The sequence below is a fragment of the Schistocerca americana genome, chromosome 9 (assembly GCF_021461395.2).
Source record: "Schistocerca americana isolate TAMUIC-IGC-003095 chromosome 9, iqSchAmer2.1, whole genome shotgun sequence".
Lineage (NCBI taxonomy): Eukaryota > Metazoa > Arthropoda > Insecta > Orthoptera > Acrididae > Schistocerca > Schistocerca americana.
Genome location: NC_060127.1, coordinates 108,385,889 through 108,399,169, shown reverse-complemented (window position 1 = coordinate 108,399,169; position 13,281 = coordinate 108,385,889). Strand labels below are relative to the sequence as shown.

General features: G+C 40.4%; 2 protein-coding genes across 2 annotated transcripts in view; one reads left to right on the top strand and one right to left on the bottom strand.

Annotated features, from left to right (window-relative positions):
• The window catches only part of LOC124550927 (diphthine--ammonia ligase), a 139,034-nt gene extending 135,674 nt beyond the window's left edge, over window positions 1-3,360 (bottom strand). Inside the window, exon 1 of the mRNA XM_047125723.1 lies at window positions 2,713-3,360. Within this exon, the coding sequence (XP_046981679.1) occupies window positions 2,713-2,827 (115 nt within the window). The 5' untranslated portion in view covers window positions 2,828-3,360. The remainder of the gene's footprint in view (window positions 1-2,712) is intronic.
• Window positions 3,361-4,092: 732 nt separating this feature from the next.
• LOC124550959 (REST corepressor 3) overlaps window positions 4,093-13,281 on the top strand; it is a 63,867-nt gene continuing 54,678 nt past the window's right edge. The window contains exons 1-3 of the mRNA XM_047125774.1: window positions 4,093-4,302; window positions 4,647-4,706; window positions 4,792-4,866. Coding sequence (XP_046981730.1) covers window positions 4,197-4,302; window positions 4,647-4,706; window positions 4,792-4,866 — 241 coding nt within the window. The 5' untranslated portion in view covers window positions 4,093-4,196. The remainder of the gene's footprint in view (window positions 4,303-4,646; window positions 4,707-4,791; window positions 4,867-13,281) is intronic.

Below are 13,281 nucleotides of genomic sequence, written 5' to 3'. Positions count from 1 at the left end.
GGGTGGCAATGGTAAGGAAATCGTTTCTGAAGAAGAGAAATTTGTTAATATCTAGTATAGATTTAAATGTCAGGAAGTCGTTTCTGAAAGTATTTGTATGGAGTGTAGCCATGTGTGGAAGTGAAACATGGACGATAACCAGTTTGGACAAGAAGAGAATAGAAGCTTTCGAAATGTGGTGCTACAGAAGAATGCTGAAGATAAGGTGGGTAGATCACGTAACTAATGAGGAGGTATTGAATAGGATTGGGAAGAAGAGAAGTTTGTGGCACAACTTGACTAGAAGAAGGGATCGGTTGGTAGGACATGTTTTGAGGAATCAAGGGATCACAAATTTCGCATTGGAGGGCAGCGTGGAGGGTAAAAATTGTAGAGGGAGACCAAGAGATGAATACACTAAGCAGATTCAGAAGGATGTAGGTTGCAGTAGGTACTGGGAGATGAAGAAACTTGCACAGGATAGAGTAGCATGGAGAGCTGCATCAAACCAGTCTCAGGACTGAAGACCACAACAACAACAACAACTTTCAGAAACGACTTCCTGACACTTGCCGCGGTCATTGATGTACAGCTTGAGTACCAAAGGACTCAACACAGTTCCACTTGTCATGGCTGTAGCTAGTTCGACACCAGTCGATGACTCTGCATCCAAGAGAAGATTCTACATCCTCTCTACTAAGAAATCCTCAATCTAGACGCAGATTTCGTTTGACAGCCCATAATTCTGTTGTTGTGGTCTCCAGTGTAAAGACTGGTTTGATGCAGTTCTCGATGTTATCTATCCTGTCCAAGACTCTTCATCTCCGAATACCTACTGCAACCTACATCCTTCTGAATCTGTTTAGTGTATTCATCTCTTGGTCTCCCTCTACGATTTTTACCCTCCACGTTGCCCTCCAGTACTAAATTGGTGATCCCTTGATGCCTCAGAACATGTCCTATCAACCGATCCCTTCTTCTAGTCAAGTTATGCCACTCCCCAATTCTATTCAATACTTTATCATTAGTTATGTCATCTATCCATCTAATCTCCAGCATTCTTCTGTAGCACCACATTTCGAAAGCTTCTATTCTCTTCTTGTCTAAACTATTTATCGTCCATGTTTCACTTCCATACATTGCTACACTCCGTACAAATACTTTCAGAAACGACTTCCTGACACTTAAATCAATACTCGCTGTTAACAAATTTATCTTCTTCAGAAACGCTTTCCATGCCATTGCTAGTCTACATTTTATATCCTCTCTACTTCGACCATCATCAGTTATTTTGCTCCCCAAATAGCAAAACTCCTTTACTACTTTAAGTGTCTCATTTCCTAATCTAATTCCCTCAGCATCACCCGACTTAATTCGACTACATTCCATTATCCTTGTTTTGATTTTGTTGATGTTCATCTTATATCCTCCTTTCAAGACACTGTTTAATGTAATTTAAAATATTTCCAGTCAGAGCCCTATGTATGCCTACTGTCAGAGTGGCTCTCTCATATGTTTCCACATATATTACTGAAAAACAGCACTCAAATGGCTGCTCAATGCAGTATTCATTGAGGTCTATGGCCTGGGACTTTACTCCACTTTTTGTGTGTATAGTCACTCCCCCTTTCCTCAGGTATGCCTACAGTAATATGATACAAACTTTTATCCAAGTGCATCTGTTCAATTTTGACTTCTAGGTGATATTTTGTTACGCAGAGCACATCTGTAGAAATCTCTTGAGTTTTTCAGTGTCCTGTATTCGTATGAGAAGCTGAGTTTTCTTACTAATCCATCAACTTGTGTTTCCATGGAAAACTCCAAATGTGTTATGAAAGCTGCCATTTTATTTAATTTTTTATTTATTTTTTGGTCAATTTATTGCTGTGTCGGTGTCTTCATTTATCCCAAAAAGGCCTAGTGAAAACATTGGAAGTCAACAGGACTGGATACTGTTCTGGTCACACTCAATCCTCCTCGAAACTAGGCATGCAAGCAACCTCTTACTGGAAACATTCAGATGTAGCCACCATGTGTAATGCAACTGGGTGAGTATCTACACATCAGTCATATCCACATGTGATCACCCCCAGCTGTTGAGGAATTACTGAAGCTCTGGCAGAAACACTTCTGCTGATTTCAAGTAACATACTTCAGAGATGTCAATGTCAAACTTCATAGGGGAGTCCAAGTGTCCACAGGTTGTAGTTAGAATTTCTAGGTACTTCCAACAGTTGTTCACAAGAAATTACTGGACAAAAGTTATCACCATGGCATGTTTTTTGTGGTGATGGCCTTATATCCAAATGAGAAATTGCCTCAGAATATTATCCTGCATGACCATACTTAACAGAAGCATAAAAACTAAGCTAGCCTACCTGGATTGGGGAAGAGAGAGAAATGACATGGCTACATTTGAACGTGAGAGTGAGGGGGTAAAAAGAAAAAAAAAAGTCAGTAATAAAAACTATATTTTCTTTGCTTACTGACTGTTTTGTTATTACTGACACATCATGTAGAAGTTTCATCTATTCTAACAGTTCATCACCCGAGTTATGAATTATCAAGCTCGCATCGTCAGCAGAGGGTACTCTTTGTGCTTTATTGATACACGAGTAAACATTTACTTATATTTAACAAGGGCAGGGCAGAAGTCAATGCGAAACATAGGTTAGAATCGTAGGTAAAAGGAGAGTAAAAATTCCACTGGAATAGTGCATTGGGAACACAAACCTTTGTTTTCTGGATAAAGATTCGCAAGGGCCACAACTTCATGTCCTGCGGCCACACATTGTAGCATGTTATAGCAACTGTCCTTTCCGCCACTTATTAGAGCGACGACCTTCATCTTTGTGCGACGAAGGTAGTACGATATAATGGAGGAAACACTGAGATCACCTCTAATCAAGAACTAGTGTCACCAAAAGATGTTTGTTTACGACGCAAGGCACAAAGAGCTGCAGACACTAGAGCAAAGTCTTAACACCACATGACTAAAAATAGAGGGCTTCCTTATCATCGCCGGTTAAGTGTCAAGTCACGGATAAAAACTAAAAACAGATGCCTTGCAAAAAGCAACAGTACAATTTTCACAATACACTGGTGCGAAATGGCATACTAACAGTCGATTTCTCACGTAGTATCTAATTTAGGATATTATTTACTTCCACCGCAAGTATTATTATTGAAGCCTGGTACGCCTGATGTGCGACCCTGTTTATGTACTTAGGTAACACTGACAAGTAGCATGTTGCTTTCTTTCCGAATGAAAAGTTTCCCTAAGCCTTTTTCTAAACGCTCCCTGGCAGTAAACAGACTGTGCGTCATCCGCTACGCTCACCAAACCTTGCTCACTGCGTCTTTCTGGCGCAGTCTTGTATACGACCACAGTACCTCAGAAATACATTGCAACAACATCTGCGAACAAGCTAATCAGATGCTCAGTTTTCTGCTTCATATATTGAATTTTTATTTCTGTCTTTACAGAGAAATTATAAAAACAACAAAATGCGTCTAGCTGTTTCGTACCAACTAAGCTGATACACCGAAGGTCTGAAATACATTTATTTAGATTGTAGGAATTCAAAAAAATGTAGCTTGTTTCAACGTGAATTCAAGCTATCAATACTTTCGAAGCACCGTACAATGTGACGTCATGTTTTAACTTTGATGTTATCTACTTCCAGACAAATTACTTCATGTTTTTCGTCGATTTGTTAGCAAACATGTTCAGACGCAACGTACAGTCTCTCCACAGATGCGCAAATATTATTTTCAATCTCTTCATTCGCAAATCATCGCAATTCCATTTCGTAATGATTGCCAACAGATAATATTTATCATCTTTGGAATCCTATGAAATAGCACCGCGGGAACATCAGTTCTAATTCAGCCTTCATTAAAAGATGAGTTCTTTTCAAAAGAACGGTAATGAACTATTTCTTTTTAATTTTTAAGTAATTTTACGTAATTATATGATTTTTATATCTTTTTTAAGCTCACTCTGTTTTTTATGTGTTTTATCCTTCATTTGCGGGAGGTTGCAGTCCAGAGTTTGTAGCAGTGTTTTATTCTAAGTTCCGTATGTCTTGTATGGTGCTTCGAAAGTGCGCTAAGCCTAGTATACGGTGGTGTAGATACGGGTTGTGGTAACTTAATTTCACTGCGGTTAAATATCTAAAGGGGGCTGATTTTTTTAATTGAGTTGGCCGTCAAAAATGGTATTGGCAGAAAGAAACTCTGAAAGTGCTAGAAATGGTCGGAGATCTAGAGGACCGAGTCCAAATGGTCATGCATCGGAATCCAGTAGCGAAGAAGAAGGAGGTAACTACAGTACTTCATCTGGCTTAGTTGTAGAGACTGAAGCTTGGAAAAATGATATTCCTGCGACTATTAATACTTTATTTTCTGCTAGATGCTTACCATTTATACGCTTTTGAGTAGACGTATTGTTGTATTATGTGAAATTGTTGCTCCCTGTCTGTTCCATACCTTCATACTTCCGTGTGTGAACATCATTTTTTAATATTAATCAGATCTTTGTAGCTTTCCTAAAAACCGTATAGAAGATTGAATTTGTGCGTCGCGGATTATTGTAGGTTGCACGTAGGCACGCACGACCTTCCCTTCCAATTGTACACTATTTCATTGTTATCTTATTTTTACAGAGAAAATTCGCGTGGGGCGAGATTATCAAGCTGTCGTACCAGAATGCATCCCACTGTCGGGTAACAGTTTTTTCTTTATTTTTGTTACTATTATTATTATTATTTTATAACCATTTTATGTTCAAACTGCTATCCTGTTTTACAGAACGTCGACCAGAACAGTGTTCTGACCGTGCGTTACTGGTTTGGTCCCCGACCAACTCGATCCCCGACTACAAGTGTAAGTCAATTACAGAGATTATACAGAATTAAAATTATTTTTTCATGTTCTATGCATATGTCAGTGTCTAGAAAATGCTGTTTGGGTTGGAGCTCCATTACAGCATTTATCTGTCATGATCAACAGTATTTGAAGATGTAGTCCGTGTCCTTTAGTGTATAAGTCTCATAAGATTTCATTTGGTACAAATGGACACGAAGTGACTTACCTTGTAGTTGACATAATCTTTGTTTGATTTTTGTGTGTTCCCATTTTTAGTTTATGCTTTACTGTTAGTAAGAATACGTGCCTGCAGAAGTAGATATCAATAGAAGTTCATTTCAGTGCAGTTAGCACGTGGTTGAGTTAATACTAACTGTTGAAAGAACAACCCCAATTTTTTATGATGTCTTTGTGTAGCCAACTCCTACAGCAAAAAATCTAAGTGTAATGCTGATGAGACTGCAGTTGCATAAAGTGAATGATGTGTTGCAAGATAGTCCATAGTTTCCAAGGTTGTCCTAAGTCACCACAGGCAACTGCCAAGATAGTTCTTCCAAAAAGACCACTGGTGACTGCCATTCTCATTCTTGTGTAATCGGACTTGTGTTTCATTTCTAGTGATGAGAAATTATTGCCCATTCCTTCAGAGTTACAGTACAGATCTGGTGCTCAAAGAGTGCAGCAGAATGACTTCAACCAACTGTGTGTGGGAACAGTACTTTAAATAAGGGAAAGGCAATGGATCAATGCGTGGATCCCAGAAACATGTAACAGGAGACGGCGTTCAACTAACTTTTGAGCACTAGCTCTTTTTGTAGCAGTGGTACACACATTCACACACAACCACTCAAACTAATGCTCCTGTGGCCACAGCAAGACTGTGTGCTGGCTTTTGTCGTTCTTTATCCACATGTAGAATTTAGAGATCCCATAATGAAAGTTATATGTCAATATGTTGTAATACATCTGCATACCAGGTACTGCAAACTTATGAGAAATGCGTGGCAGAGGATACTCTGCATTGTAGCACACATTACAGTTTCTTCCTATTCCACTCACATATGGAGCACAGGAAGTGTTGATATCTATATTCAGACATCTGCCAGTCCAGATTTTTCAGTATTTCTGTGACGTTCTGCTGTAAATCAAACAAACCTGGGACAGTTATTGCTGCTCTATTTTTGTATACATTCAGTATCCCTCATCAGTCGTATTTGCTATTAATAATCCACCTAGGTAGCTGAGCAGATGTGCCGCTTCCTGAATTTGAGGAGGCACGTCTTACGCAGATCGAATCTGCGCGGCGGATTAGCGACAAGAGCTGGCGAGCTGGCCATTCCGGATGTGGCCATCAGGCAATTTCCCAGATCCATTGCCAATATTCTGCACAAAGTGTGAGGCCAAGATTGGTACAATATTGTTGCACAGAATTTATGCCTGGGACACATCAGTTAGCACTCTGTCTTTGTAGCAAATGTGTTGGCACTCTGTGAGCTAGACCTCGAATGTATTGCAGTTCCAATCACTTTGTGCTGCAAAAAGAAAAGCAAGAGGAAGCAGCAGGGGCAACAAAGTGGCTTGGAAAATGTTCTACACACAGTCATACTAATATGCGAAGAGAACTTGCAACAGCGCCAGATGAGTATTGAAAGCCTTTCAACAAATTGATGAACTTCATTACACCACATATACACAGAAAAGATGCTGCTCTGATACTTGTCAGATTTCACTTTCCACAAACAGTGAGATACATTTTGTAGAGGATTGGTAGGCAATGCTGTTAAGTATTTCTGCAACAAATAATTCTTGCTTTCTCAGACTAACTAATAAGCTGTTGTGGTGTTATTTACTTGAACTGAAACACTTTTATCATATGTTTCTAGAGCTGTTTACTGAATAAGTATTAAACACATTCTAAAACTACTCCCCTGAATGCACTTCAGTAGATGATTTCCTTCATGTGTTTTTTTTATGTATTCATATTCATAATTCATTGCTGTACCAGTTTGCGTGTCCGCAAATTGTGAAGTCTTGGCAGGAACTGTCATTTATTGCACAATATTGTCCTTACAGGGTACAGTGTATTGAGTGAACATCAATATTTTTGTAGCTGTCCAGTCTCCTTCATATTGTGCAAAGCTTCACTATCACTATCAGATGGTCAATATTTTTGAGCAATACTCAGTAGTATGCCATAAATAATGAGCATGTGAGGCCCCCCTTTACATTGTCACAACCCAATTAATGATGCCAACCCCCTAGCAAAATGGGAAAAAGCAAAGATGATGTCCTGTTCGCTACAGATCCCATACACTTAAGCAGTATTGTAAGACAGGGCACACAAGTGTTTTTTAAACAGTGTCCATTTGACACTGCAGTTGCATATTGCCACTGAACCGAAGTCTGCAAACTGTGTTACTTGTGACTACACGTATGTGATCACCACATTTCATATGCATAAAAATTATTACTCCTAAGTTTTTGTAAGAGTTAATTGATTCCAGTTGGGGTTATTGATATTACATCTTGTGAAGGGCACAATTTGGGTTTACTGAACTTATCAATATCAGATGTTGGCAGTGACCCATGACTCAATGATGTGGTGAGTGCTGTCATACGTGTGCAAGTAATAAGAGTACAGAACACTGATTTTAATTTAAAAAATACTTTATTTTGTGTTAAGATTGTTTATTGGATCATTGATTGTAGTGGCATTTCAATTTGTAGCATAGCCTAAGTTTTAAGTTAGGTTGAAAGGTGACTGTTTGGCTGAGAGTCAAGTGGTGTCGAAGGCTTGAGTTAATCGCACAATTTTAAATTTCTGTTCATTTAAGGAAAGTTAGTAGTCTCTCCACTGCGTTGAAATCTTATGAATATCTTACAGGATGTTTCTGCAGTTTCTTATGTACAGGTAATGTCTCAGTATGCAAGGGTGGTTTGATAAATCTGGTAAATTTCCAGGAAAGAATGCAACATTTTTATCGTGCATTTGTGGTTGGTAAGAGTGATTATTCCAAGGATCATGTAACAAATTTCAACAATGTACTGCATAGATTTCAATGTTAGAGCTGACTGAATTGGGCAGTGTGTCGACTGCAATTGAAAATGGAAAAAATACATATATAATTTTGTGCTTTTATTGTAAGTTTTCATTTGAATTGTTGGACTGCCTCACAAATCAAAACAGAATTGAAATTCACATAGACTCTGCACCATCATTGAAGACTATGCACTTTTGGCTTAATGAATTTAAATGTGGTCGGACAAGCAGTAAAGATGAAGCACACACTGGCTATTCAGTTGAGGTTACCACAAAGTAAACCATTGACAAAATCCATAATAAGGTAATGCAAGAGCACCGAATAAAAATTCGCGAGGTTACTGAGACTGTAGGCACCTTAACTGAGTGAGTATGTAATATCCTGCATTGGCTTTGAAGAAGCAGTGTGCGAGGTGGGTGCCACAATTGTTCATAGTCAACCAAAAGCGTGTCCATTACAACATTTCAACACAATGTCTGGCGATGTTAATTGCAATTTGCATGACTTTATGCGCAAATTTGTGACTATTGACGAAACCTGGATCCATCATCATTATCCACCAGTCAAAATAGCAATCAGAACAGTGGACAAAGGTTGGTGAATGTGCATCAGAGAAGGCAAAGATTGTTTTGTTGGCTGGTAAGGTGATGGCCACTGTATATTGGGATTTCCAAGGAATAATTCTCATAGATTGCTTGGAAAAATGGCAGAAGTGTAACAGGACCCTCTTATGATTCATTGTTGGTTTGTTTAAAATGTGTGTTGGCTGAAGAAAGGCAAGATTGACACACAAAAAGTGGTCTTCCACCAGGATAATGCACCATCCCTCACATAAGTGATAACAGTGGTGAAAGTACACGAATTCGGCTTTGAATTGGTTCCTTGTACCCTCTGTTCACTAATGTTAGCGCCAAGTGACTCCTCCTGTTCCCTAACTTTAAACTTTCGCTTGCTGCGAAGAAATTTTCGTCAGATGAGAAAGTGATAGTTGCAGTCGACGAGTGTTTTGCAGAATTTGACAGAACGTATTTTTCTGATGTGATGAAAAAGCTGGAGGATCACTGGGACATGTGTATATCCCTCAAATGAGACATGTCGAAAAGTAAGGTGAGTCGTTTATGAAACAAAAAATTTTTCACTGTTTTTTTACAAAACTTATTGCACCAAACTCATACGTAATTTCATCATGTACCTAGAGTCTGAGACTAAGTATAGGTCAGGTCGTTAACGTAAGACATGTATTGCAAGGGTCACTACACACTTCCCTGGAGCACATTACATTGTCTCTGACTCTTCATCCCGGATTACATAGTGTCTACTCCCTACCAAAAAATTCTTGATTCATTCACAAATTTCATTTGATACCCCATACAGTATTTTATTTACTAGTTCATCCAGGCATCGACTCCCACTAATACAGGATTTGTTATCACAATACAATGAAAATAGATAGCTCATAATTATATAGAAAATATAGGTGTGTTTTTACAAAGATAATACAGGAATGCAGCCGTAATGTTTCTGCATGCTTGAAATGGTTTAGGAAAACCTAAATTGGGATGGCGGTACAGCAAACTCCATGCTCTGAAATATAAAGTCAGTGTTTTAATAACTGCACATGTCCTTCAGTTGGTGTCCCCCCCCCTCATTGTACGATGTTCTTTTGATCATGTATAGTTTGCACCAGCTAACTCACATAATAAAACATAATTTATCACTGCACACAAGGACACTGGTGACTCACAGACCACGAACATGCTACTATGCCTTCTGTAATTCTTCCAGTTTGTTCAGAAAACTAACTGTAGGCTGTAAACGTGCAACTATACTCCATGCAAATCTTTGTGCTCTCCCTTCAGTCATTCTGAAACACTGCATCTGCATCCCCCCATGATGGGTGAGATGTTGAGCTCAGGAGAATGACAAGACATGACTATCAAGCACATCAGATTTTCTTGTAAAAGTATCGTACTTTGGTTAATAAGAATTGGAAGGGCACTGAGTCAAATGCCTTTCAAACATCAAAAAATATTGCAACACATTGGTTACCTTGACCCATGGATTTCAGAAAATCGTGCAAGAAACCTACAAATTGTGTTTTTCATGACTGATGTTTTCAGAATATATGGGTGGTGGGTTTATGGTATGCATTTGCTACCTCTTTGTATACAGGGGTGATGTGTGCTTAACTTCCAACCACTGGCCACAGTTAAAAAAAAGGGGGGGAGGGGATCTACAGTATATTATGCTTAATATTGAAGCTAATGCATGCGCAAATACTGTATAGGATGTGAGGGGGTCATGGTAGCTTGTTTGATTTTAGCAGAATAAGCTTTTTTTCAGTTCCTGTGTCATCTGTGTGTGTCCGGTCAGCAACCCTCATGCCATTTATAGTCTTTACATATTATCAGAATTTCTGTGAGTTTTCTGACAGATCATTCAATAAGATTTTATTATTGACGGCTTCACATGTCGCCCTTTTGACAGCCAAATCGGTTTAAATTTGTATCACAGCTCCTAGGCAGGCTCCTGTCCAGCGCTAAATGTCTTTAATTCCTCTTTGAATATGTCTGCTTGTGTCTGTATATGTGTGGATGGATATGTGTGTGTGTGCGAGTGTATACCTGTCCTTTTTTCCCCCCAAGGTAAGTCTTTCTGCTCCCGGGATTGGAATGACTCCTTACCCTCTCCCGTAAAACCCACATCCTTTCGTCTTTCCCTCTCCTTCCCTCTTTCCCGACAAAGCAACCATTGGTTGCGAAAGCTAGAATTTTGTGTGTATGTTTGTGTGTCTATCGACCTGCCAGCACTTTCATTTGGTAAGTCACATCATCTTTGTTTTTAGATATATTTTTCCTACGTGGAATGATTCCCTCTATTGTGTGTGTGTGTGTGTGTGTGTGTGTGTGTGTGCGGATGGATTGGAATGACTCCTTACCCTCTCCCTTAAAACCCACATCCTTTCGTCTTTCCCTCTCCTTCCCTCTTTCCTGATGAGGCAACAGTTTGTTGCGAAAGCTTGAATTTTGTGTGTATGTTTGTGTTTGTTTGTGTGTCTATCGACGTGCCAGCACTTTCGTTCAGTAAGTCACATCATCTGTGTTATATATATATATATATCAAACCCACAAACAAGCAACAGTACCTCAATTATTACAGTTGCCACCCATTCCACAACAAACGGTCCCTTCCCTACAGCCTAGGTCTTCGTGGCAAACGAATCTGCTCCAGTCCGGAATCCCTGAACCATTACACCAACAACCTGAAAACAGCTTTTGCATCCCGCAACTACCCTCCCGACCTGGTACAGAAGCAAATAGCCAGAGCCACTTCCTCATCTCCTCAAACCCAGAACCTCCCACAGAAGAAACCCAAAAGTGCCCCACTTGTGACAGGACACTTTCCGGGACTGGATCAGACTCTGAATGTGGCTCTCCAACAGGGATACGACTTCCTCAAATCCTGCCCTGAAATGAAATCCATCCTTCATGAAATCCTCCCCACTCCACCAAGAGTGTCTTTCCGCCGTCCACCTAACCTTCGTAACCTGTTAGTTCATCCCTATGAAATCCCCAAACCACCTTCCCTACCCTCTGGCTCCTACCCTTGTAACCGCCCCCGGTGTAAAACCTGTCCCATGCACCCTCCCACCACCACCTACTCCCGGAAGGTGTACACGATCAAAGGCAGAGCCACGTGTGAAAGCACCCACATGATTTACCAACTGACCTGCCTACACTGTGAAGCTTTCTATGTGGGAATGACCAGCAACAAACTGTCCATTCGCATGAATGGACACAGGCAGACAGTGTTTGTTGGTAATGAGGATCACCCTGTGGTTAAACGTGCCTTGGTGCACGGCCAGCACATCTTGGCACAGTGTTACACCATCCAGGTTATCTGGATACTTCCCAGTAACACCAACCTGTCAGAACTCCGGAGATGGGAACTTGCCCTTCAGTATATCCTCTCTTCTCGTTATCCGCCAGGCCTCAATCTCCGCTAATTTCAATTTGCAGCCGCTCATACCTCACCTGTCTTTCAACATCATCTTTGCCTCTGTACTTCCGCCTCGACTGACATCTCTGCCCAAACTCTTTGCCTTTACAAATGTCTGCTTGTGTCTGTGTATGTGCGGATGGATATGTGTGTGTGTGTGTGTGTGTGTGTGTGTGTGCGCGCGCGTATACCTGTCCTTCTTTCCCCCTAAGGTAAGTCTTTCCGCTCCCGGGATTGGAATGACTACTTACCCTCTCCCTTAAAACCCACATCCTTTCGTCTTTCCCTCTCCTTCCCTCTTTCCTGATGAAGCAACTGTTTGTTGCGAAAGCTTGAATTTTGTGTGTATGTTTGTGTTTGTTTGTGTGTCTATCGACCTGCCCGCACTTTCGTTTGGTAAGTCACATCATCTTTGTTTTTTATATATATATATGCGCTAAGTCCGCGGCTGTCGCGCTGCCAAGATTGCGTATTCACATACATCTTTGCCTTTAATCCAAATGAATACAGACTCATTTACAGATATTTTACGTCTGCTACGGGTGTAGAGGTATAGTGGGGAAGGTGACATATACACAGATTTACCAAAGTCTTTATTTGCCAGTTCACCAATATGATAGGTACGGTAGGCAATAATGTCTCAGTCTACAAAGCTTTCAAGTCCAGGTAGACTGTTTGACGAGATCGTCAACGGTACCTTCTGTAAGGCATCTTGGCAGCGTTCAATGCAGTTGCCTGTGCAGCAGCAGCAGCAGCGCGAGTGATCCGCTCCGCGGGCCTCGCTCGCTTTTATAGACGCGTGATAGCGCGTGACCTTGATTCGGACTTAGAATATTTCACTGTACTTTGTATTTTCATAAATAAACTGATCTGTAGCGTAGCTGAGAACCGGACAAGGATACATCACGAACCGGGGGCTCAAGGAGGCAACAGCATGTTCCATGTTAAAGTTCTTATCAGTTTGGACTTTGGACCCGTGCGCTCTCACATCATCTGCTGCTGACAAGAAGAAGAATACCGTGAGGAACATTGCTGCCACTGCACTCGTCGACGGACCATGTGTTTTTTGTGGATGTAGACTTAACTTTAGCATTGACATTAACGATTCTTTTACCCACCCGTAGTAGACGTAAAATATCTGTAAATGAGTCTGTATTCATTTGGATTAAAGGCAAAGGTGTATGTGAATATGCAAAATTTGTTGGAGACTGTACATTGTATTTTCATAAATAAAGTTATCTGTAGCGTAGCTGAGAACCGGACAAGGGTACATCACGAACCGGGGGCTCAAGGAGGCAACAGCATGTTCCATGTCAAAGTTCTTATCAGTTTGACCTTTTTATATATATATATATATATATGGTGTTACAAAAAGGTACGGCCAAACTTTCAG